We start from the raw sequence: 24026 nt of genomic DNA, 5'->3' as shown, positions 1-24026 counted from the left end.
ACTTTTGTGGAACAAGCAGGTTGTGTGTTAGTGATTAGCAGACTGTACGTCAGTCCCTATACCGCTGAAGGACTGCTGCAGTATAGGTGAGCGGTCAGCAGTGGTGCACGTCAACCCTATCTATTGTGGACCGATAGCGGTCCTTACAGAACAGCAGACTGTACCGCACTCAAGCCTATGTACCGTAGCACCCTATACCAAGTTACCAGTCCTTATAAGAACTTTTGTGGACCAAGCAGGTTGTGTATTAGTGTTTAGCAGACTGTACGTCAGTCCCTATACCGCTGAAGGACTGCTGCAGTATAGGGCAGCGGTCAGCAGTGGTGCACGTCAACCCTATCTATTGTGGACCGATAGCGGTCCTTACAGAACAGCAGACTGTACCGCACTCAAGCCTATGTACCGTAGCACCCTATACCAAGTTACCAGTCCTTATAAGAACTTTTGTGGACCAAGCAGGTTGTGTGTTAGTGTTTAGCAGACTGTACGTCAGTCCCTATACCGCTGAAGGACTGCTGCAGTATAGGGCAGCGGTCAGCAGTGGTGCACGTCAACCCTATCTATTGTGGACCGATAGCGGTCCTTACAGAACAGCAGACTGTACCGCACTCAAGCCTATGTACCGTAGCACCCTATACCAAGTTACCAGTCCTTATAAGAACTTTTGTGGAACAAGCAGGTTGTGTGTTAGTGATTAGCAGACTGTACGTCAGTCCCTATACCGCTGAAGGACTGCTGCAGTATAGGTGAGCGGTCAGCAGTGGTGCACGTCAACCCTATCTATTGTGGACCGATAGCGGTCCTTACAGAACAGCAGACTGTACCGCACTCAAGCCTATGTACCGTAGCACCCTATACCAAGTTACCAGTCCTTATAAGAACTTTTGTGGACCAAGCAGGTTGTGTATTAGTGTTTAGCAGACTGTACGTCAGTCCCTATACCGCTGAAGGACTGCTGCAGTATAGGGCAGCGGTCAGCAGTGGTGCACGTCAACCCTATCTATTGTGGACCGATAGCGGTCCTTACAGAACAGCAGACTGTACCGCACTCAAGCCTATGTACCGTAGCACCCTATACCAAGTTACCAGTCCTTATAAGAACTTTTGTGGACCAAGCAGGTTGTGTATTAGTGTTTAGCAGACTGTACGTCAGTCCCTATACCGCTGAAGGACTGCTGCAGTATAGGGCAGCGGTCAGCAGTGGTGCACGTCAACCCTATCTATTGTGGACCGATAGCGGTCCTTACAGAACAGCAGACTGTACCGCACTCAAGCCTATGTACCGTAGCACCCTATACCAAGTTACCAGTCCTTATAAGAACTTTTGTGGAACAAGCAGGTTGTGTGTTAGTGATTAGCAGACTGTACGTCAGTCCCTATACCGCTGAAGGACTGCTGCAGTATAGGGCAGCGGTCAGCAGTGGTGCACGTCAACCCTATCTATTGTGGACCGATAGCGGTCCTTACAGAACAGCAGACTGTACCGCACTCAAGCCTATGTACCGTAGCACCCTATACCAAGTTACCAGTCCTTATAAGAACTTTTGTGGAACAAGTGAGTTGTGAATGTTTAGCAGACTGCAGCAGAAGGGCAGCAGTCAAGTATAATATCCTTTCTATATTTGGAAGAAAGAATATTATACATGTACAAGCCTATTACTGTACCACTGATACCAGTCCTGAAAAGAACCTTTGTGGAACTAATAATAACAGCAAGTCTTTAAAATTACCCTCACTGCCTGACAACACTGCTTCCTTCCTGTCCCTATACAAATTGGCAAAAAAAGAGAACGATTAGTGGTTACTGGAACAGCTCTTTTGTGGACCTTGATAGTAACAGCTAATGATGATGATGATGATGATGATGATGAAAGACTAATCTGGCTGTCCCTGTAGCATACACCGTCCTTTCCCTTTCTCTAAACTAACAAAAGACACTCAGGCTGCTGCAAGAATCAGCAGCACAGCAAACCTATCAACACCTAACACCTATACCAGTCCTGAAAAGAACTTTTGTGTACCAAATAGCTAGTGGTTTATCTCTCCCTACTCCACACAGGAACCTGTCCCTATCTTAACAGAAGAAAGAATGTAAAATGGCCACCGGATCGGGTGTATTTATAGGTTAGGGGGAATGTACAAGTGTCCATGTGCTGTCATGTCTCAATTGGCTGTCCTGTATCACATGATAAACGTGTCACCAAAGGTTAAAGTTCTTGTATACATTAAACACGTAAGTCCGCCGCGGCGAACGACGGAAAAAGGCGTTCGAACGTGCGGACCGCGAATGTCGGAAATTCGCCGCGAAACGACCGCCGGGCGAACCGTTCGGCCATCACTATATGTGTGTTACAAATAGGGTTGCCACCTTTTCTTCAAGTCAAACCCGAACAGTTTTGTGGCGCACAGAAATTTCTTTTTTATAGTATAAGCTATACATATATTTTGCTACTAAATAACATTTCTAATCATATGTATATAAGTTAATAACAAAAGTCCTCTTTTACATCAGAGTCCACAGAGTTCCCCTTTTACCTCTGAACTCTGGGGACTCTGACATAAGGGATGCTCTGTGAACCCTGATTTATGGGGGAACACTGAGTACTCTGATGTACAGAGAGGACTCTGCTGTAAGGGGAAACACTGGTGTAAAGGGTAACTCTGATGTAAGGGGTGCTCTGAGAACCCTGATTTGACTTAGTGTACTCTCTCTGAGGAAGGAGAGGGAAGGGGGGAGACTTCATTCAGAGACAGGGATGGATGGTGAGCTCACTCACCCCTTGGCAGACTGCACCTCTCATTCAGATGGATCTGAGGCTGCTGGACTTCAAATTTCCAGCCTCAACTTTCCTTTTCTGAGGCACAGTGCCGGGGATTGGAGTGTGGGCAGACACAAAGGGGTAGGGATGGGAGGGAAGAGGTGCAGATCAAGCCCTCTCTCTTCTCCCGTCGGTATGTGTTGGTGGGGGGGTGGAGGGTATGGTTTGTTAGTGGTGGCTTTGGGCAGTGTGAAAGACAGTGTAACAGACACTCTCAGCAGTGAAAACTGCAGCCAGAAACCCTGCTGGGAAACCATAGTCCAGTCTAAATAATGTGTCCGGGTTTCAGACAGTCTGAAACCTGGACGCATGATTCCAAACCCAAACTGTCCGGGTGAATCCTGGACAGGTGGCAACCCTAGTTACAAATGACTGTTCACTTTGCACACTCCATTGTGCTGTATACTCCATTGCTCTGTACAGTAGATAGGGAACAAGTAGGAAGTATAACTGCTTTGAAGTATAACTTTAGGCAGAAAATGTAAGTAATTCTAAAGGCGTTTAAAAAAAAAATCAACATATTATACTTGCTCTGTGCAGTGAATTTGTACAAATCTGCTCCGATCCTTCTCTTCTTGGGTCCCCTGCCAGCGCTCCTGGTCCCCCGCCCAGTGTCCCCATAGCAAGTAACTTGCATAGACACACAGAGCGCTGATCAGCAGTACCCCCCTGTGCCCTCCTCAATGGCTGTGATTGACAGCAGCAGGAGAGTTCCCCTTTATACTCATAGCAGACCCTAATTCTGTATGTGGGCCTGGTATGGATATTAAAAGGGAACACCACAATTTTAATTTTTTTGCCACAGTTATCCTTCATATTCATATCAGACATTATTCCTGTATGAGGGTTTAATATAATATTACAGGGGAACCCTACACAGTTTTACATTTTTGATATGGAGTTCCCTTTCCTAGCAGACCCTAATCCAGTGGGATTTTTTTTGTAAGCTGCAGAGCTCCCTTTTATGTTCACATCAGACACTAATGCTTGATGAGGCCCTGGTAGGAATAATAATATAAAAGATACAGCAATTTATCAGCAGTTACCCTTTAGAATCATAGAGGATATTAATTCTGTATGAGGGCTTTGTTATTAACCGATTGCCAACCACCTACCGCAGATATACTGTGGTATCTCAGCTCTATTGTGCAAAACCACGTAGCTGTACCTCATTTCGTGCAATTGACAGTGGTGCACATGCGCCGGTAGAAGCATGCGCGCACGCTGATTGGCCAGAAGGGGAGCCATTCAGCAATGTCCGCTGGGACCTGCCGATCATTCCCCAGAGAGGCAGATGCTAAGCAGGAACACGGATCTCTGGGTTCCCCCAGTCAGTCTGTCCCCCACACAGTTAGCAAGCACCCCTTAGGAACACACTTAATACTTTGATCACCAATGGTGTTAACCTTTTCCCTGCCAGTGTCATTAGTATAGTAACAGTGCATATTTTTAACACTGATCACTATAATAATGTAACTGGTTCCCAAAAAAAGTGTCAAGTCCCGCTAAAAATGGCTGATCGCCGCCATTACTAGTAAATAAATAAATAAATAAAAATGCCATAAAAACATCCAATAGTTTGTAGACACAATACCTTTTGCACAAACCATTCAATAATATATACGCTTATTGGGTTTTTGTTTACCAAAAATATGTAGCAAAATACACCAAAAGAAAGCTCTACTTGTCGGAAAAAAGGACATCAATTATATTTGGGTACAGTGGTTGCACAACCGCAATGCGCATGTTTCCAACCCACAAGAAAATTTACATTTTGCCCTGCATTTCAAAACCTGCACGGCAACATCTGTTTACGTTGCCGTTCGTTTGCATCTGCGCCTTTCCAAACACGTGGCAACCCGCAAGAAAACACACGCTTTGCCATGCATTTTAAAAACGAGCGGCAATGCTCATAGTGCTTGCATTACCATTTGTTAGCAACAGCACGTTTCTAAACACATGGCAACCTGCAAGAAAATGTAAGCTTTGCCGTGCGCTTTGAAAACGTGTGACAATGTGCATCACGTTTGCATTATCATTTAGGCTGCGTTCACATTTGAGCATTTCTGAATGTGAATCAACCCACACAGAAAACGCACGCTTGGCTGGGAACGCGCATTGCGCTTGCCTTTATGGTGAAGCAAGTGCAATGCATGTTTGCAGCACATTTATGAAATGTGTAGCAAAGCAAGCGTTTTCGTGCATTTGTAAACATGCACATGTAAATACAGCACAATTCGTAATGACACCCCAATCACGATTAGCAGATGTGTGTTTTGCTGCGTGACAAATGCGCCAAAACGCTCACTGAAAAACATGTTACACTCCATGACTGAAAACGTTCTAGTGCTATTTTGGAGCATTTGTCATGCATAAGACAGCCCATTCAAGTGTACAGGCTGCCCTATGTGCGACGTATGGTTACGCTTGCAAAAAAAACTGTGTGGGAACATGCATTTCCGGTGTGAATGTAATGTGCTTGGGAGGAAGTTTTTAGGCAGCAAGGATGACCTGGGAGGAGAGGTGAGGTTTAACCGCTTGCCTTCGGGAAGATTTACCCCCCTTCATGACCGGACAATTTTTTGCGATACAGCACTGCATTTCTTTAACTGACGATTGCGTGGTTGTGCGACGCTGTACCCAAATAAATGTCCTTATTTTCACCACAAATAGAGCTTTCTTTTGGTGGTATATGAGCACCTCTGTGGTTTTTATTTTATGTGCTATAAATAAAAAAAAGACCGACAATTTTGACAAAATAATTTTTTTTTACTTTCTGCTATAAAACATATCCAACAAAAAATTTTAAAAAATCAAATTTCTTCATCAATTTAGGCCAATGTGTATTCTGCTACATATTTTTGGTAAGAAAAATCCCAATAAGCGTATATAGATTGGTTTGCGCAAAAGTTATAGCATTTACAAACTATGGGATAGATTTATGGACTTTTTTTTTTTACTAGTAATGGCGGCGATCAGTGATTTTTAGTGGGACTGTGAAATTGCAGCGGACAAATCTGAAGGGGACCAGTGACACCAATACAGTGATCACTGCTATACAAAAAAAAGTACTGTCATTGTACTAATGACACTGGCAGGGAAGGGGCTAACACCAGGGGCGATCAAAGGGTTAAATGTGTTCACTGGAAGTGCTTTCTAACTGTGTGGGAGGTGCTTTGACTAGAGGAAGACAGAAATCCATGTTCCTGCTTAGCAGAAACACAAGATCTCCATCTTCCCCACTGACAGAACGCCGATCTGCCTTGCTTACATAGGCAGATCGCCATTCTGCCTCTCTTGGTAACGAACGTCGGGTGTCGGCGAACATTGGGACCCGCCAGACCTGCTGGTTGGTTCCCGCTGTGTCCAAACACAGCAAGAGTGGGTCCCTGGTGACATACAAGTACGTGATTTCATGCTTAAGGGTCACCCTGCCACAGTATATGTACGTGGTCAGACAAAAAAACACAGATCCATCAAAATCATATAGGAATCTTATCAGTAAAGTCGCTTTGAAGTCACACCTGGTCGGGAGGAAGTCATACAGCAACGTCGAGCTGAAATTGGCAGAACATTCATGTTGTGTTAGTGTGGACCAGGGCCGATTGTAATCCAATCCCTCCCAGCATCAGCACAGCTATCTTTCCCAGCAGGCTGCGTATATTATGTGAAGGGGTTTCCTTCTTAAATAAAGCTGGGATCTGTGAGGTGGGGCTTGGGAAATTTGGATTCTTCCTGAAGGTGTGACTAGGCCGGACTGAATGCTAATCAGGATGTATTCAATCCCACCCACCATCAGAGCTGTGAGGGCAATGACATCATTTACAGAGTCTAAAAGACTATAGAGGGGAGTGTACAGACTCTGAGCATTGCAGGAAGTGGCTATGGAAGAGACAGAGTCTATCAGCAGGATATGCACATGATGAGTGTCACATGATACAAAGCCACAACTAAACCCAGAATATCAGGGGATCTGCAGACAACTGAACAACATGGTACAGAAATATGATCTATGCTGGAATTGATCATTTCATTCAGTTCTAGTGAAAACAAGGTTGGAGTTCAGCCTTAAGACCCCTTTCACACTGCTAGCGTTTTTCAGGTGCTGGGAGAATGGTTTGACCGATGAGTCATCAGCTGTCAATGGGTTTCCCCACAGACAGCTGAATGAAAAAAAAAGTGTCAGTTAAAAAAAAAAAGCAGAGTGGGGAACTAAAAATATAAAAAGAAAATGGCGTGGGTTCCCGCACAATATCCATATCGGACCTGAAGTCCTGGTATAGACTGGAGGGGGACCCCACACCATTTTTTCCGCCGGGTGCCGGCAATTGTAACTGCGAGTCATTTTAAATGCAATTTGACAATTTTTTTAAAATTTATATATGTCAGTTTTACTGTAGCATTTTCTATATAGGCCACAGATGCGCCACGTTACAGGCAGACTAAAGGGAACCCCAGGCACTATATTTAAAGGAATTAAAAAATGTTATTGTAGCACTTTAAGCATCATTAACCACTTCCCGACCAGCCATCACTGTTTTACTGAGGCTGACTGGAACGGGTGTGCAAAACTCCGTCATGTTAAGTGACTTCTCCCCGGAGCCGGTGCAAGTGCCCGGTGGGTGCAATGACCGCTGGGCTCCCACGAACTCTGTGTGGGCTCCATCTGACTTTTTCCGTCGGAATGTCCGAACAACAAAGTTTGAGAGCTGGATATAAAATTTTCCGACAACATGGTCCGATCGGACAACAGAATTCCGATCAGACAAAGTGCCACGCATGCTCAGATCAAATTAGGAGACCAAAGCTATTGGCTACTAGTCCGAACGTAGTTCCATCATAACGAACTAACGTCATCACATTCCGAATGATTGAATCTTCAAACTTTGTCCGACAGTGTGTATGCAACACCAGTTTTGGACAAAATCCATCAGGAAAAATCCATCGGATTTTGTGGTCGGAATTTCCAACCGTGTGTAAGGGGGCTATATGTTCTCTGAGGAGAGAAGAGACAGATGGTCTGTTTATACAAAGTATGAACAGCGATCTGCAGGAGCGGACTGGCCATAGGTCAGACCGGGCATTTGCCCGGTGGGCCGCCCGCTCCACAGCCTGTTAATGATCAGGCCGCACAGCGGGAGGTAAGCGGCGACCGCGACCTGGACAGGGTTAACACAGGCCACGGCCGCCGCTTGCCTACCGCTATGCGGCCATGCCTGTACCTTCTCCAGAGGCTGCATGGGCTGAGCTGTGTGTCTCTCACACACAGCTCTGTCTTAGAGCCGCGCTGACAGTTCCGCTCTCGGCCCCTACGGACTACTGCTCCTCCTCCTCCAGCCATAGGTGTCCCTCTGCACAGTAGGGTGGGGGGGGGGTGTAGGCTGTGGGCCGCTGTCAGGATGTCCCCCCTGTCTCATGTCGGGCTTGTTTGCAGCATGGAAGAGAAGAAAGATTCCTGCCAATTGCCCACAGCAGAGGGCCAATCAAAAAAAAATAGTGGGGCATCATGGGAAATGTAGTAGAGATAAGAGGCCCAATTGATATCAGCAGGAAGACGGCTACAGTTGCCAGCATGTACTCTGCTGGGGGGGGGGTGGGGAGAGAAAACCTGGAAACAAGCAGGCACTACAGGAGACATGGAAAAAGAAAGAGTACTGTGCTGAGGAACTAATAGCCCCAGCACCACCAGAGAGAGCCACGCTGTACCCACACCACCAGAGAGAGACACACTGTACCGGCACCACCAGAGAGAGCCACGCTATACCTGCACCACCAGAGAGCCACACTGTACCCACACCACCAGAGAGAGCCAGGCTGTACCCACACCATCAGAGAGCCATGAGAGCCACGCTGTACCCGCACTATCAGAGAGCCATGAGAGCCACGCTATACCCGCACCACCAAAGAGAGCCACGCTGTACCTGCACCATCAGAGAGCCATGAGAGTGCCATGCTGTCCAGGACCAAAAAAGAGAGCAGGTCAGTGTCACTGGGCAGTGTGGGCACAATAGGAGACAGACAGTACTAGCATTGTATCGCCACAATAGGACAAGGACTGCAAAGAGGACTGCACTCTAATCATTACAGCTCCCCTTTACAGTGCAGTCCCCTTCATATTACAGTGTCCCTGCACATTAAAGTGTCACCCCCGCAATTCTGGTAAAAATCGCAGATCACCGCATAATAATAAAAATGCTATAAATCTATCCCCTATTTTGTAGACGCTATACCTTTTGCGCAAACCAATTAATATACGCTTAATGCAATTTTTTTAACCAAAAATATGTAGAAGAATACGTATCTGCGTAATCTGAGGAAGAAATGTGCTTTTTTTAAAAAAAAATGGGGGTATTTATTATAGCAAAAAGTACCAAATATTGTGTTTTTTTTCAAAATTGTTGCTCTTTTTTTTGTTTATAGCACAAAAATTAAAAACTGCAGAGATGATCAAATACCACCAAAAAATATCTCTATTTGTGGGGAAAAAAAAGGACGTCAATTTTGTTTGGGTGCAACGTCGCACGACCGCGCACTTGTCAGTTAAAGCTATGCAGTGCAGAATCGCAAAAGATGGCCTTGTCATTCAGCAGCCAAATCTTCCGGGGCTGATGCGGTTAAAATCACTGCTCTTGAAAAAATAATTGTTTTTCAAACTTTTTTGCATTGATACATGTTCCTGCGGGCAGTACCCAGGCCCCCATACTCCTTTTATGACCAATTACTTGCATATAACCCAATGTTTTATGGTAAGCAGCCACCCCTCACTGGTTTTATTCACGGAGGATTCACGGCTGGTTCTCTTCATGCACACTTTTTTCTTTGCACTTTTTGAACTTGATTTCACTTATGTATATTTTTATGTTGTGCCATCTGTATAAGGTGTTGGAGCAATTGATTGCATGTTTAGGAGTATACACTAGATCATATACTGTACATTTTTTCTGTCACTTATATTGATAAGCGCTGCACTTTTGTTTGTATATTTCTATATTTCCAAAAGCAGAGGGGATCAAATTTGCTCATTATATACACACAAGCTTTGCTTCTTGGTTTTATCTTCCTTATTGTCATATTTCACAACAAGTCTACCAGACAGTGTCTATTTAACTTAAAATGTAGGTATGCTATCTTTTCTGATAACAGGACAATGCCCACGGTAGCCTGCAGCCTGGTGCACATTAATGCCCTGTACACACGGTTGGACTTTCCGACAGAAAATGTGCGTTTGGATCGTGTTGTTGAATAATCCGATTGTGTGTGGGCTCCATTTGACTTTTTCCGTCTGAATTTCCGACACACAAAGTTTAAGAGCTGGATCTAAAATTTTCCGACAACAAAATCCGCTTGTTCAAATTCCGATCGTGTGTAGACAATTCCGACGGACAAAGTGCAACGCATGCTCAGAATAAATTACGAGACGAAAGCTATTGGCTACTGGCCTCTTTATAGTCATGTTGTACGTCGCCTCATTCTGAACAATTGGATTTTCCGACAACTTTGTGCGACCATGTGTATGCAAGACAAGTTTGGGCCAAAATCCGCCGGAAAAAATCCGACCGATTTTGTCGTCGGAATGTGCGACCATGTGTAAAGTCATAACAGTTTTCTTTTTCAAGCAACCTACTGGTTGCACAAAAAAACCTGACAGCTATGGTCAGAACTGCTGTACTACTATGCGACATTAGTACAGCGATCTCCCCCGCTGAGCTGTTGTTTTCTGACACCCCGCTCATTCACCCATTCAATCAAGGTTGCCCATGGTACCGTAGGTGCCATAGAAGGTGTTGATCCTGACATGATCTACTGGTTCATGCAAAGTGTTGATTTTAGCCAATAATCCCTTTTAAAGGCATAAATGCTTCAACCATCTTACCGTATATGTGACTATGTTGTCATCCAGCAACACTGACACGTCTAGCAGGTTCCATTCCCCTATGCCAAAGAAAGATGCTTTCGAAAGCTTAGATACTGTTTCAGAATTATATATATTTTCTATTTTAACACACTCACCTGCAAAAGAATGAAATAGACCATAAAATGGTTGTAAGAAATTGTACTAAGGCTTTTTAGATATTTTTATCTGTGCAGTTCATAATTAAATATCTTAAAATTAGTTTACTAAAGTAGTAAGGCCTTGTTCACATCACGGTGCAGAGACGTCAGTTTTTCTGCATGCGTTCTGCCAGGGCACAAAGACAACAATTGTTCCCTATGTGCCCTGTTCACACCACAACATTAGTATCACGTGCAGATTTTTTCAAAGCAGGAATCTGCAGCAGGTATAAATTCACTGAAAAGCGCATGAAAACTGATGTAAATTTGTCTTGCTGCAAGTGAAATCTGCGCATTTTTTCCATTCAGTGTTTTTGCACATATGGGGTGAACAAGGCCTAAAGATTGTTCAATGAAGGTGAGCTTCAGATTTTAGATGGAATCAACAGGTTCGACATTCATAAACCTAGCAAATGTATGCAGAAGTTCTCCAGACTGAACTCTTTATAATCCTAACACACTGCCTGGCCTTTGACCTTAGGTCAGCTGGTTTAGAAGGGCCAATGTGAGACTTCGGATCATTGTCCCCTGCTTTTCAGAGCTGAAAAATGCTGTGTAAAATGTGTGTTTTAGAAAGCTGTAGAGAAGAGAGGACTGCAGATAAGCAGATACAACTTATGTAGGAGGATTTGTTTCATCTCTGTGTATCTGAGACTGGTCGTTCATTGTGTATACAGTATGTAAAGGTTTATATTAAAACAAATAACTATAAACAAAAATATACAACCGGCCACTAATGGGAGAAAATATATGCTAGATAAAGCAGAGGAATTGCAGATTTGGCTGGCACCCAACCAACACATCAATATCTAAAATATATATATATATATATATATATATATATATATGTGTGTGTGTAAAGAATAAAAAGAAACAAACAAAAATAGGACAGAAAATAAATAGAAACAAAAAGAGCAGGGAATCTGCCACTTTGAGGCAACCCATACCAATAAATAGCCATCAGATTATATAAAAGAGGGGTTGCAGCCCAACCAACACATCAATATCAAAAATGTATAGAAAATTAAAAAAATATATAAATACATATAAGCAATAAGAAGAAACAAACAAAAATAAGGCAGAAAATAAATAGAAACACAAAGGGCTGGGAATTTACCACTTTGGGGCAACACATACCACAAAATAGCCATCAGATTATATAAGAGAAGACAAAAAATGGGGCTAAGATTGTGGGATTTGGGGATTGTTAAAGTGTAGGTTTTTATCATCTTCAGATGGCAGCTGATGCCCACTATTCATGTGTTATTAATGCTTAGAATTCATTGTTGCACACATTTTACCGTTTGCACTTTGCACTTTAATATAGACATCATTGGATGTGTTTTTTGGTTTGCACCAATCAGTTTATATTTTGCACCTTCAATCAATCAGTTTTTTATCATTTGTCACCCATGTTCATGATTTATCCTTTCACATTTTTATTATTTGCACTTGCACTTTGATGTAGATATTTTCACAGCACTCATCAGATATCCCACAACGCAGCACCATTATTACTTATCAATTTATCTATCTGCTACGGTTCAGCTGAACAGGTGTCTTCTGCAGTAGGTCGTGCATCCATTCAAATATATTAGCTGACAGTGTGGGAGTTTAGTTTAGCTGATGCCCACTGCCATCTGAAACTGCACTGTACAGCCATTGTAAATTATTTGTGGCTATAGATTTTCAAATAATACACTTTAGTTTCTATTTGCAGATAAAATCTACCTTGTCTTCCCTCCTTATTTTGTGTCCTAACTAAGCCACTTACATACTGTCCAGTCACTGGACGTTATTTGTGGCAATTGTCTCTGAAATAATACACTCCTTTTTCTATTTCAAGATAACACCTGTCTCATCTCTCCCTCTTTTATTGCAGCCTAACCAAGCTTCTTATATACTGTTTTTACACGATTGTTCTGTTGTGTGATTGCCAGCTGCTATCTTTTTGAATATTCAATTGTATTTGATTATTTTATTTTAAAGCATACCCCACTTTTAAGTGCACAATGGGGTTTATTTACTAAAGCTGGAAAGTGCAAAATCAGGCTCACTTCTGCTTAGAAACCAATGAGCTTCCAGGTTTTATTACCAAAGCTTAATTGAACAAGCTGGAGTTAGAAGCTCATTGGTTTCTATGTGCAGAAGTGAGCCTGATTTTGCACTTTCCAGCTTTAGTAAATAAACCCCATTGTGTACTTAAAAGTGAGGTATGCTTGTACTATCCAGCCACTGCACAATATTTGCGACTATTGCCTCTTAGATCATTTGCTTAAATTTTTTTGTAAGATAAAACCTGCCTTTTCTCTTCCTATTTTCCACCTATTCAAGTGCTTGCACATTGTTCTGACAGTAGCAAATCTCTACAAAACACATAACTGAAATCTATAGTCGGCATATTTTGTAATATAAGGATAGGAGGGAATTTGAGAAACGGGGGTGAGGTGCAGTCTTTAAGTGTTTTTATGTACTCTGTTTTGAAACTTTATTTCAATACAGACAATACAAGACAATACAAGTCAATGGTCTGGCTATAACATGGCCTTCTTTGAGAACTCTTGGGTGCAACACATCTGGTCCTGGTGATTTACCCACAGTTATGCCTCGTACACACGATCGCACATTCCGACAACAAAATCCATGTTTTTTTTCCAATGGATGTTGGCTCAAACTTGTCTTGCATACACACGGTCACACAAAGTTGGTCGGAATTTGCGAATGTCAAGAATGCGGTGACGTACAACGCATATGACGGCACTATAAAGAGGAAGTTCAATACCGAGTGCACCACCCTTTGGGCTCCTTCCGCTAATCTCGTGGAGAAGTTTGGTGACAGACCATTCACGTTTTTCAGACTCCTGCTTTTCCGATCAATACTGCTCTTCAGTTTGTGATTGTGGGTTCGTATTTCTATTACGTATTTGATTTTCAGTGTGTTCTTGTCTGCTCATATCTGATTTTCAGCTTTGGCCTTTGTTTTTCAGTGCTTTCCGTTAGTTCGTTCTGACCAGCCGACCGTTTTGAAGCCATGAGGATGCTCACTCCGGACCAGAGAGTTTATAACTACCCTCACAACTATTTAAGGAGAAATTTAATAAACTATGTGGCCTCAGTTGGACCTGAGGCCGGACTTCAACAAGAAACCCTGACGGCGCTTGAAGCTGGGCATCCTGGCTTGCCCCCCCAAAGCACCCGGGAAGTAAGACAGAAGTATGTCGAGTATTTTGCGGGTGGGGAGCAATCGATATGCCAGAAACTGTTTAAGAAACATTTTGTCCTAAATTTTTTTTAATTAAACTGAAAGATTTCCTTTGATTTACTGCCTGGGTATCTTTTAGCTGTCTCCTAGGTTCTCCAATGGGCTTTTCTTTTTGGACATTTTCTTCAATAGTGCAAATGTAATTTATTTCATACATGAGGTGGCAATCTCTTCTTCAGTGAACTATTATTGTGTTGTGGGTCTGCTATACACACCTTGTTTTTGTTGTTAATGTATGTAATGCATTACTGACAAAAATATTCATAATTTTCAGCACCATGAATTAATTTTGTGTTTGAGCCATGAAAATGGCGTGATTGTGGAAAATTAGAAAGCACTGTGGGAGTTATTTACTAAAGGAAATTCCACTTTGCACTCCAAGTGCACTTAGAAGTGCACATGAAACTGCACTTGTAGTGAAAAGTGGATTTGCCTTTAGTAACTAACCCCCATTGTCACTGTAAACACCAACTTACTACAACAATTGCTATTGGGCATTGAAAGAAGCCACACATTGTTGAGTAGAAAACATTTTACTCAAAGCACATTCACATGTGCGTTAGAAAAGGGTTTTTGAACAAACCAACATCTTTGGTGTATATATATTTTTTCACATTATAAATATCCTTTTTTGGTTAAACAGGCATGTTTCAGAGCATAACATACACAACTCAGGAACTTACAAAGTTCACCTTTGATAAAGGCAATATCAGACATGAGTATGTTCAAACTGTGTTGATATTGCCTTCATCAGATGGGGTGATGTCACCCCTGTAAAAGCCAAATTTTTAAGATGCACACATATTGGGATTCAAACTGGGGATTTCCCTCCTGATCCCATACCTAATGTCAACATGTGCTAGCTCCCATCATGTGGAACAATGGATGTGTTTTGGGGTGCAACCCCTTCCTCTCACCTAATTGAGTTGGGAGGAAGGGGTTGCACCCACAAAACGCATAGCATTGATATCCCATGATGGCAGAAAGCAAATGTTGACACACTGTGTGCATCTTAAAAATTTGGCTTTTAAAATACTTTAAAACAGTTTTTTAAATTTCAGAAATACATGAGAAAATGGTCCAATTTTTGTGTGTTTTAAATTCTGCCTAAAACATCAATGATGTTCTTAATTTATTTTGAACATCATTAATGTTTTCCTTTATATTTTCTAAATCACGAGTGCACCCCATTCTCTCCTCGATGAGGATCTGGGCACTTTCACTGGTGAAATGAGGTTCTTCTTCCATAACATCCACATCCCCTAAAATAAAAAAACATACCATGTATTATAAATATGCAGGAATACCTCTTACCCGAAGCTGTGGTTTCAGACACTCACATGTTGTGGTGACAGTTTCGCCCACTTCATAAACCTCTCCCTCCGTCCTCATCCTCTGCTTGTGGTGTGGGGATTTCCCCTTCTTTAGGAGGTGGGGGGTCCCTGGTGTCCTCAGATGTCCCGAGTCTTTTCTCCCCTATGTGAATAAAAAATAGGTATACTTAGCACACAGATATTGGAGGGCAGAAATAGGAATATGAAACATTGCTTGGAAGTGTCGTACAATTGTCTATGTTGGCAGAGTTCCAAGCTGAAGAACATTTTATTTCCTTTCTAAAGCTTTAATACTTCCCTTTTTTGTTAAAGTATCACACATGTAGACACCCCTATAGTATCCACTAGAGCACCTGTGTGGGACACCCTAAAAAGTTTGTTCTGGTGTCCCACACTAGTGCTCCTGCGTCCAGATGTGTAAACAGCTGCTGAGTGTCCTCTCCTTACACTGAATCAAGTTTGCATTTCATTCTAGTTACAAACCCCTCTAGACAACAAACTTATTTTAATACAAATAGGCCTGAACAAATGTAGTTAACCTGTATCTGCCAAAAACATCTTATAAGTGGGCGAATAAACAATGTATCCTACGACCGATTACTGTGCCCATGAACATGAAAGTTGCCATTTTAAAATGTACAACACTAAAGAAAAGCACATAGAGCAGCACGAACCTTAAGAAGAAGAATAGGAACACACAACAAAATACTTACTTTTTTGCAGCACTCTCTTGATTCTTCTGTACTGATCGTGCTCCCTCAATTTAAGGTCTGACCATCGTTTGCTCAGTTGACCCTTGGATCAACGTACCCCAAAATTCCTGGGCAGACTTTTCACAACTTTAGGCATGATCTTGGCCTTTCTCACATTTGGGTTTGGGTACGGTTCATACTTCCCATCATAGTCGGCCCTCTTGAAGATGTCCACCATCTCCACCATCTCTATAAAGCCCATAATTGAGGCCTTCAATCTCCTCCGGGATCGGGAGGTCCGGGGCTCAGGCCTTTTTCCTTTGCAGCTGTTGTCTCTCCACCATGTACTCTCCAACTGCGCTGAAAGACAAGGGGCGAGGAATAGACTAGAAAGAACGTCAGGAGTGGGTGGAGTTTCCCGCATGCACAGTGTATATAAAGCATATCACGCCTGTGTCGTACATACGATCTGTGAGCGGAGGACGGTGTAACGGAAGCGACGAACGTTATAATGAAAGTAGAATTTTAACTTGGTGCATCAGTGGCCTGTACTGCTTATCGATTGAGGCCTATATTGGGTCAAGATTAGGAGAGTTTTGCCTGACATTAGGATTTGTCTTGTGTTGTGTCTTGCAGAGGCTTCGCAAATTTCACCAGTTTCTCCAGCATTGCCTTCCTCTTTATTTTGTTATGACCCAGAATAAATGGCTATTTCTTTTTCAGAAATACTTAGCTATGTGTTTTACTTCAGAAAGGACAGTTTGTTTGTGAGTAGGCAGGTACATTTCAAAAATACAAGGTCAAATTAACAAGTGACACCAATACCAACCAACCTCCTTGAGGTTAATATATACAAGATAATAATGGTGTTGTGGTAACTTGACACACAAAACGAGAAATAATATTGTGGAGAGCACAAAAAAAAAATATATGCAGATCTTGATTTAAAAAAAACAAAAAAAACAAAAAAAAAATTATAAACATTATTATGGAGATCTGACTTTTGCTTTCCAAAAATCTGACAGACTTTAGAAATAGAACATGTTTCAAATCTTTCTGCCAGACCCAGTTCCTATGGAGAAATCCGCTCGTCTGTATGCTAGTCTGACGGACAAAAACCGACGCTTTGGCAGCTACTGGCTATGAACTTCCTTATTCCAGTCCGGTCGTACATCATCACGTTTGAATCCATCGGACTTTGGTGTGATTGTGTGTGGCCAAGTCCGTTCATTCGGAAAGTCCATCAGAACTCTGCCGAAAGTCCGTCGGGAAGACCGTTGGACCTAGTCTGCCGGAAAGTCTGGTCGTGTTTGTAAGGGTAGGGAGAGTCACCCTTTAAGTTTAAACTCGTCTTATTACATTACATTGAACAGATATTTACTGAAGTTTAGTGAAACACCATGCTTTGCAATTACTTCTGAAGTCTGCAAGAAACAGGATGCATTTGTGGTTAGAGCTAGCTGTTAGAATTTATAGGAAGTAGGAAATATTCATAAGGTGAAATGACGCTATGTGGTTTAATTATAGATGATTTCTTAAGGTCATTTATATAAATATATGTCTGTATGTCTGGAGACCTTTGATCAGAATTCCCCTAAAAAAAGTCCGCTAACTGTATGACGCAATAGAATGTCAACGCTATTTGATTGGTGAATGTCTTGTCTAATTCTCATTGGTTGATAATACAATGTTTTGAATCATAAAAGACTGGTAAAGAGGAAATTAAAGTGTGTGTATTCAGAATCAAACCAGTGTGTGTGTCTGGTTCTTTTTGAATAACCACCCCGATCGATTGAAGAGAGTTTTTCCAGTGAAAGTCCAGCTCGAGCAAGGAAGACAAACAGGGGCGCTCCTTACAGATGGTACCAGAAGTGGGGTGCAGTCATTGAACAGGTGAACTTTCTTTGAAATTACTTTTTATAAGTCTTTTTGAGAAACTTGCCTGTTTTAATGCTGTACCTAGAACACTTGAACATTTGCTGTACTTGATTGTGGTTTTCAAAACAGTGATATAATCTGTCTCTGTCTTTGAAAAAAGGAAGCTCGCTCAGTTAAAGAGTTATAAGTGTTGAGACCCTCGCTAGGTTGGCCGGGGTCAGGAGAAGATAAAAAAAAATCCTCGCTAGGATGGCCGGGATAAAGCATAAGAATATAGACAAATAATTGAAAATTTAAGTTTTCAATTACAAAGGACTGGTCACTGGAAACCTCTAAAATTAATGTCAGGACATTTTCCTGGGTATTTGTTGGCAGGACGCTGCCCTGAGTGTTTAACAGGCTTATTATTTGTATACAAATAATCTCAAACCTATTTGGTTGCTAATCAAGGAGGGGGGGCGCACCTTACAAGTGGTACCAGAAGTGGGGTGTGTTGGTTCTGTGGAAAGAAGGAGGCCCCTTTGTCCCACAGCCAAGCTGCCTTCCTTCTAGGGTCCCCCAAGCCCCAATTCACAAAGCCCAGAAGGTGCAATGTTAAAATTATTCTTATTTTGTCAATTGCATTAACCATGAAGGTATTCTTATTAACTGTTTTTGGGTGCTGGCTTACATCTTCAAGCGGAATGAGTAGGAATAACAGTATAGGGGTCAGGGGTAGAGCAACATTTACAGAAATGATTTATAATTATCCCTGCTGTATATAGACAGGAGATATAATGTCAAAAGCACAAATTGCAGCAACAACTGAGTATCACATTCAGAGGAGGGAGGGGACATGTAATATAGCAGCAATCATATTGTTAGCAACATATAAAGGGACACAATGATGAAAGGGCGAAATTGCAGGACCGAATGAGACGTCTGGGAGACTCCTGGAATCCATTCTCTGGAGTGGGAGGTTGGTTTGGTTCGTTCTGGGATAGTATCATGAATTTCTTTAAGAAAGTAGGAATGATCCTCATCATCATACTTATCCTGGGAATTGCAATTTATGCCACCATTAAGATTATATTTTGTCTAAATGGGTAGAATTACCAAAATCAATCCTTCCACTTCAGACCCAGACAGGCAGACAGACATAGGTGGTTCTGAGAATGATCAAGAAAGGACTTCGTCCTTCATGATCAGAGGAGGGATTGTAAGGGTAGGGAGAGTCACCCTTTAAGTTTAAACTCGTCTTATTACATTTAGACTCTGCTTGAACAGATATTTACTGAAGTTTAGTGAAACACCATGCTTTGCAAGTTACTTCTGAAGTCTGCAAGAAACAGGATGCATTTGTGGTTAGAGCTAGCTGTTAGAATTTATAGGAAGTAGGAAATATTCATAAGGTGAAATGATGCTATGTGGTTTAATTATAGATGATTTCTTAAGGTCATTTATATAAATATATGTCTGTATGTCTGGAGACCTTTGATCAGAATTCCCCTAGAAAAGTCCGCTAACTGTATGACGCACTAGAATGTCAACGCTATTTGATTGGTGAATGTCTTGTCTAATTCTCATTGGTTGATAATACAATGTTTTGAATCATAAAAGACTGGTAAAGAGGAAATTAAAGTGTGTGTATTCAGAATCAAACCAGTGTGTGTGTCTGGTCCTTTTTGAATAACCACCCCGATCGATTGAAGAGAGTTTTTCCAGTGAAAATCCAGCTCGAGCAAGGAAGACAAACAGGGGAGCTCCTTACAGAGTGTACGCAGCATTAATTATTTAAAAAATTGCAGCATGACGAATGTGCTGTCTCCATTACGAACGGTAGTTTTACCAGACCGAGTGCTTCCGTCTCGTAGTTTATTCTGAGCATGCGTGGCACTTTGTGTGTCGGAATTGTCTACACAGAATCAAAATTTGCACAGATGGATGTTGTTGTCGGAAAATTTGAGAACCAGATCAAAAATTTTGTGCGAAGGAAATTCCCATGGAAACTGTCCAGTGGAGCCTACACACAGTCAGAATTTCCGACACAAGGCTCCCAGTGAACATTTTCTGTCAGAAATTCGGACCGAGTGTATGTGGCATTCGTTTTTCTAGCCTTTTTTGAATACAGGTTTCTTTCAGCCACAAGGATACATTCAATATAATATTTTTAGCATTACTATCTTGTTTATTACACCCTTTATTTTCGGCCAATTAAAGAATGAATTTAATAATAATATTAAATAATAATAATAATAATTGCCTTCTCCATATCAGTTGTGACCTACTTCCCCTGATCATCTTTCACGGGGACAATATGCTCTGGCATGCCTTTTTGTACTATATATATATATATATTTGAAAAAAAATTGGGTTATTTCTTTTAATCTCCTCAGCAATGTGGCTCTGATAATCTATTTCAGCTCTTGCATTTCCTCTTGCATTTCCTATTGCATTTCCTATTTCGGGCACTGATGAGGTTGCACTATCAGGCATTGATGAGGCGGCACTGATGGGCACTCATGAGGAGGCACTTATGTGCAGCACCGATAGGCGGCACTGATATGCAGCCCTGATGGGCACTGATGGGGCGTACTGATAGGTGGCACTGAAGGGCACTAATAGGCGACACTGGGCACTAATAGATGGCACTGATAGTCATTACTGATGGGCACTGATTGGTGTAACTGATGGGCACTTTGATAGGCACTGATTGGCATTTTGGTGGACAACTTTGATTATCAGCACAGACCCTTTTAATTGTGTGGTTCTTTTGAGTTATCATCTAATTGGAAATCCTCATATTACTGTATCATAGTAGTTTTGTTATATCCTGAAAATTCTGTGCCTTTTTCTATATGGTGGAGCCACTGGTCCTTGTAGTCCTCCAACCACAGGTCCAACCACTACTAGAACAAGCCACCTATGGTAATGCTCTCTTAATCCTGTATAAGGAGCCAAATGCTCCAAGCATGGAACCTTGTTTCCCTTCTCATCTGGTACCTCATATCCTTCCAGTGACATCACTTCTGCCATGCGTAATGCACACTAGATACAGTGCATGCAGGTTATACACAGAGGAATAAGGATATGAATGGGGTTAATGTTCTGGACGCATACAGCAGGGGGTTGAAGACAAAGAGGTTAATGTGCTAATGTGCCTGATAAGGGGTGAATGCAGGTGCCTACAAGAGGGTTAACATGTCTTCCTGTGTTAGTTCTTGTTTTTCCTGTCCCTGCATTTCTTTTACAGAATTTTTGGTCTTTTTTCTTTTATAGCGCAAAAAATAAAAAAAACGGTGATTAAATACCACCAAAAGAAATCTCTATTTGTGTGAAAAAAAGGACTGAAACTTCATACGGTTACAGTGTTGCATGACTATAGTAATTGTCATTTAAAATGTGAGAGACCCGAAAGCTGAAAATTGGTCTGGTTAGGAAGGGGGTTTAAGTGCCCAGTAGGTAAGTGGTTAAGTCTAAGTCTAAGGGGGAAGCCACTTGCTGGGGGAGGATGTGATGCGGGAAGGCTGGGGGAGGAGCCCGAGACGGTGTCTGTGAGGATGGAAGGGGAGGCAGGAGAACCATGGCAGCAAGTCCAATACAGTTGCTGGTGAAGTGGGATAGAACACTGTGCTAGAGGACCGCACATGGTGACCCCCGCAGATGCCTATTCCCCACAATATTTGATCAGGAGACCAAGGAGGAGCGACTGATAGATCGGGGTGGACAGAAATAATGGACGCAGGAAACTGAACAGGGGTAAGTGAGAGATATCCCTGGTACAACCAAAAGTGGCTGCAAGAGAAAACACCTGATCCTGAGACCCCACGAGTGATTGTTGGTGCTGGCCTCCCCTCTGTCTCCTCCATGCGCCCCCCCTCTTATATTTGCCTTTGTGTGCTCTGTATACTACCCTCCGGAGCCCCTAGATTATCTAGCGCTGTTGCATCGTGAACTGTGTTTGAACTGTGTTTGCTGTGGAAGCTAAAGAGATTTGATGACTAACTAAGGGAGAGATACAGCAGCTGGGGCTGGCTAAAATTTAAACGACAGGAGACATAAGAGAGGTCTTGATGGAGCAAGGATTCTTTTTGGAACCTATGGATTTATGAGAGCTACGGAATTTAAATGTCTGTTTGAACTGTACCAATGAGAGGGCCTGTTTAAATGTCAATGACTGCCAATAACCCTAGGAGTGGCTCAATTGATTAAATGCTGGAAGTACTGGAACTACTAAACTGATAGTTGAAATTAGTACTGAGTTTTAAGTTCACTTAAGGACTAAGTATTGATACAGCTTAGTACTGACTGAAAGGTTATGAACTATAATATGAACTAAGCTGCAAATTAAGTGATGAATTAAGTGATGAACTCTCCGATTTCACTATGCGATAAACTCGGAGCGATTTCTACTGGAGAGTAACTTTTCTTCCTGTGGTGGATAGCAGCCGAATAGACAATTGGGTCAAGCTGAAATAGAGCTGCAAAAGCAGCTGATTAGATAATTGGGTTAAGCTAATATAGAGCTGCAAGGGTATAAGGACATTCCTTTTTTTTTTCCTACCCCCCCCCCCCTCTGTGGTTTTCTTTTTCTTTCCTCCCGCCTCTCTTACGCTATACAGAGACCGGGAAAGAGGGATGAATGGTACGTTTTTCATAGATGCTCCAGCAAAATAAAATACAAAAAAAAAAAAATCCATCAAGTCGCAGAATTTTCAATTCCATCTAAACTAGGGGGCCTGAGAGGGTTAAGTGACTGGAGACATAAGAGAGGTCTTAATGGAGCAATGATTTTGTCTGAAAACTATGAACCCATGAGATCTATGGAATTTTGCATGAACTGTATTAACGAGAAGACCTATTGAAATGACTACCTAATAACCCTAGGAGCGGCTCAATTGATTAAACGCTGGAATTACTAAACTGATAGCTGAAACTAGTATTGAGTTCTTAGTTTACTTAAGGACTATGTATTGATACAGCGTAGTACTGATTTGAAAGGTTATGAACTATGTTACGAACTAATGCTGGGAATTAAGTGATGAACTCTGCGATTCAACTATGCGATAAGCTCGAAGCGATATCTACTGGAGAGCAACTTTCCACTCTGTGGTGGATAGCAGCTGATTAGACAATTGGGTCAAGCTGAAATAGAGCTGCAAAAGTAAGGACATTCCCCTTTTTTTTTTTTCTCTTCCTCTCTCTCTCTACGTGTCCTCTCGCCCCGCTTACGCTATATAGAGATCGGAAAAAAGGGACGAAGGGTACGCTTTTTATAGGCCCTGTACAGGATCTTTACAGGTGCCCTAATAATATAAGTAAAGGAAAAAAAAAAAAATCCATCAAGTCGCAGAATTTTCAATTCTTAAAGCAAAAGTGAAGAGAAGTATTTCATCTAAACTGGGAGCCTGAGAGGTGAAACGGCAGGATATTCTTCTCTCCCCTTACCCTTCCTTTCAAATTAATAAAAGCAAAGATTGGAACCGAGAGATACTCCCCTCCATACAGGACAACTATTTTGTCAAACAAGATAAGTGAACAAGATACATGATGAGGGGAAGATCACATAAAACAATAGAACCTAAAACCCCGAGGGAGAGTTTAAATACTAGTGTAACCGCTAGTTCAATACAAAAATATTTGACAACTAAAGAGGGTAACCAAAAAAGCCCAGATGTAAAAAAAAAAACATCCTTGCCAACCAAAAACGCAAAAAAGGAAACGGCTAAGTTAAAAGGAGCCCAAGGAGATAAAACAAGAGAAGAAACACAAACAGAGAGATTGATGGAAACTTACGAGGGGGAAGGGGAAGAACAGCGAAGTATAGCTCAAATGCCCACAAAGATCGAGATGATGGCAATGTTTAAAAGGATGGAAAGATTAATCAAGAGTGAGATTACAAATGTCCGGATGGATCTGGGCCATTTGCTGCGGAGAGTAGAAGAGGCTGAGGAGAGAACTGAGAAACAAACACAAGAAATCGCAGAATTAAAATCGCAAGTGAAAGCAC

The 24026-nt window shown here is 42.0% G+C and overlaps 1 protein-coding gene across 1 annotated transcript in view; it reads right to left on the bottom strand.

Moving 5' to 3' along the window:
- LOC143930910 (5-hydroxytryptamine receptor 3A-like) overlaps positions 1 to 24026 on the bottom strand; it is a 79947-nt gene that overhangs the window by 17683 nt on the left and 38238 nt on the right. The window contains exon 6 of the mRNA XM_077455598.1: positions 10693 to 10829. Within this exon, the coding sequence (XP_077311724.1) occupies positions 10693 to 10829 (137 nt within the window). The remainder of the gene's footprint in view (positions 1 to 10692; positions 10830 to 24026) is intronic.

Source organism: Lithobates pipiens, unplaced genomic scaffold, assembly GCF_037356315.1.
Source record: "Lithobates pipiens isolate NorthernLeopardFrog02 unplaced genomic scaffold, aLitPip1_a1.2 Scaffold_10, whole genome shotgun sequence".
Classification (NCBI taxonomy): Eukaryota; Metazoa; Chordata; class Amphibia; order Anura; family Ranidae; genus Lithobates; species Lithobates pipiens.
Note: the sequence above shows the minus strand (reverse complement) of the source record. Positions and strands in the feature narration are given on the sequence as shown.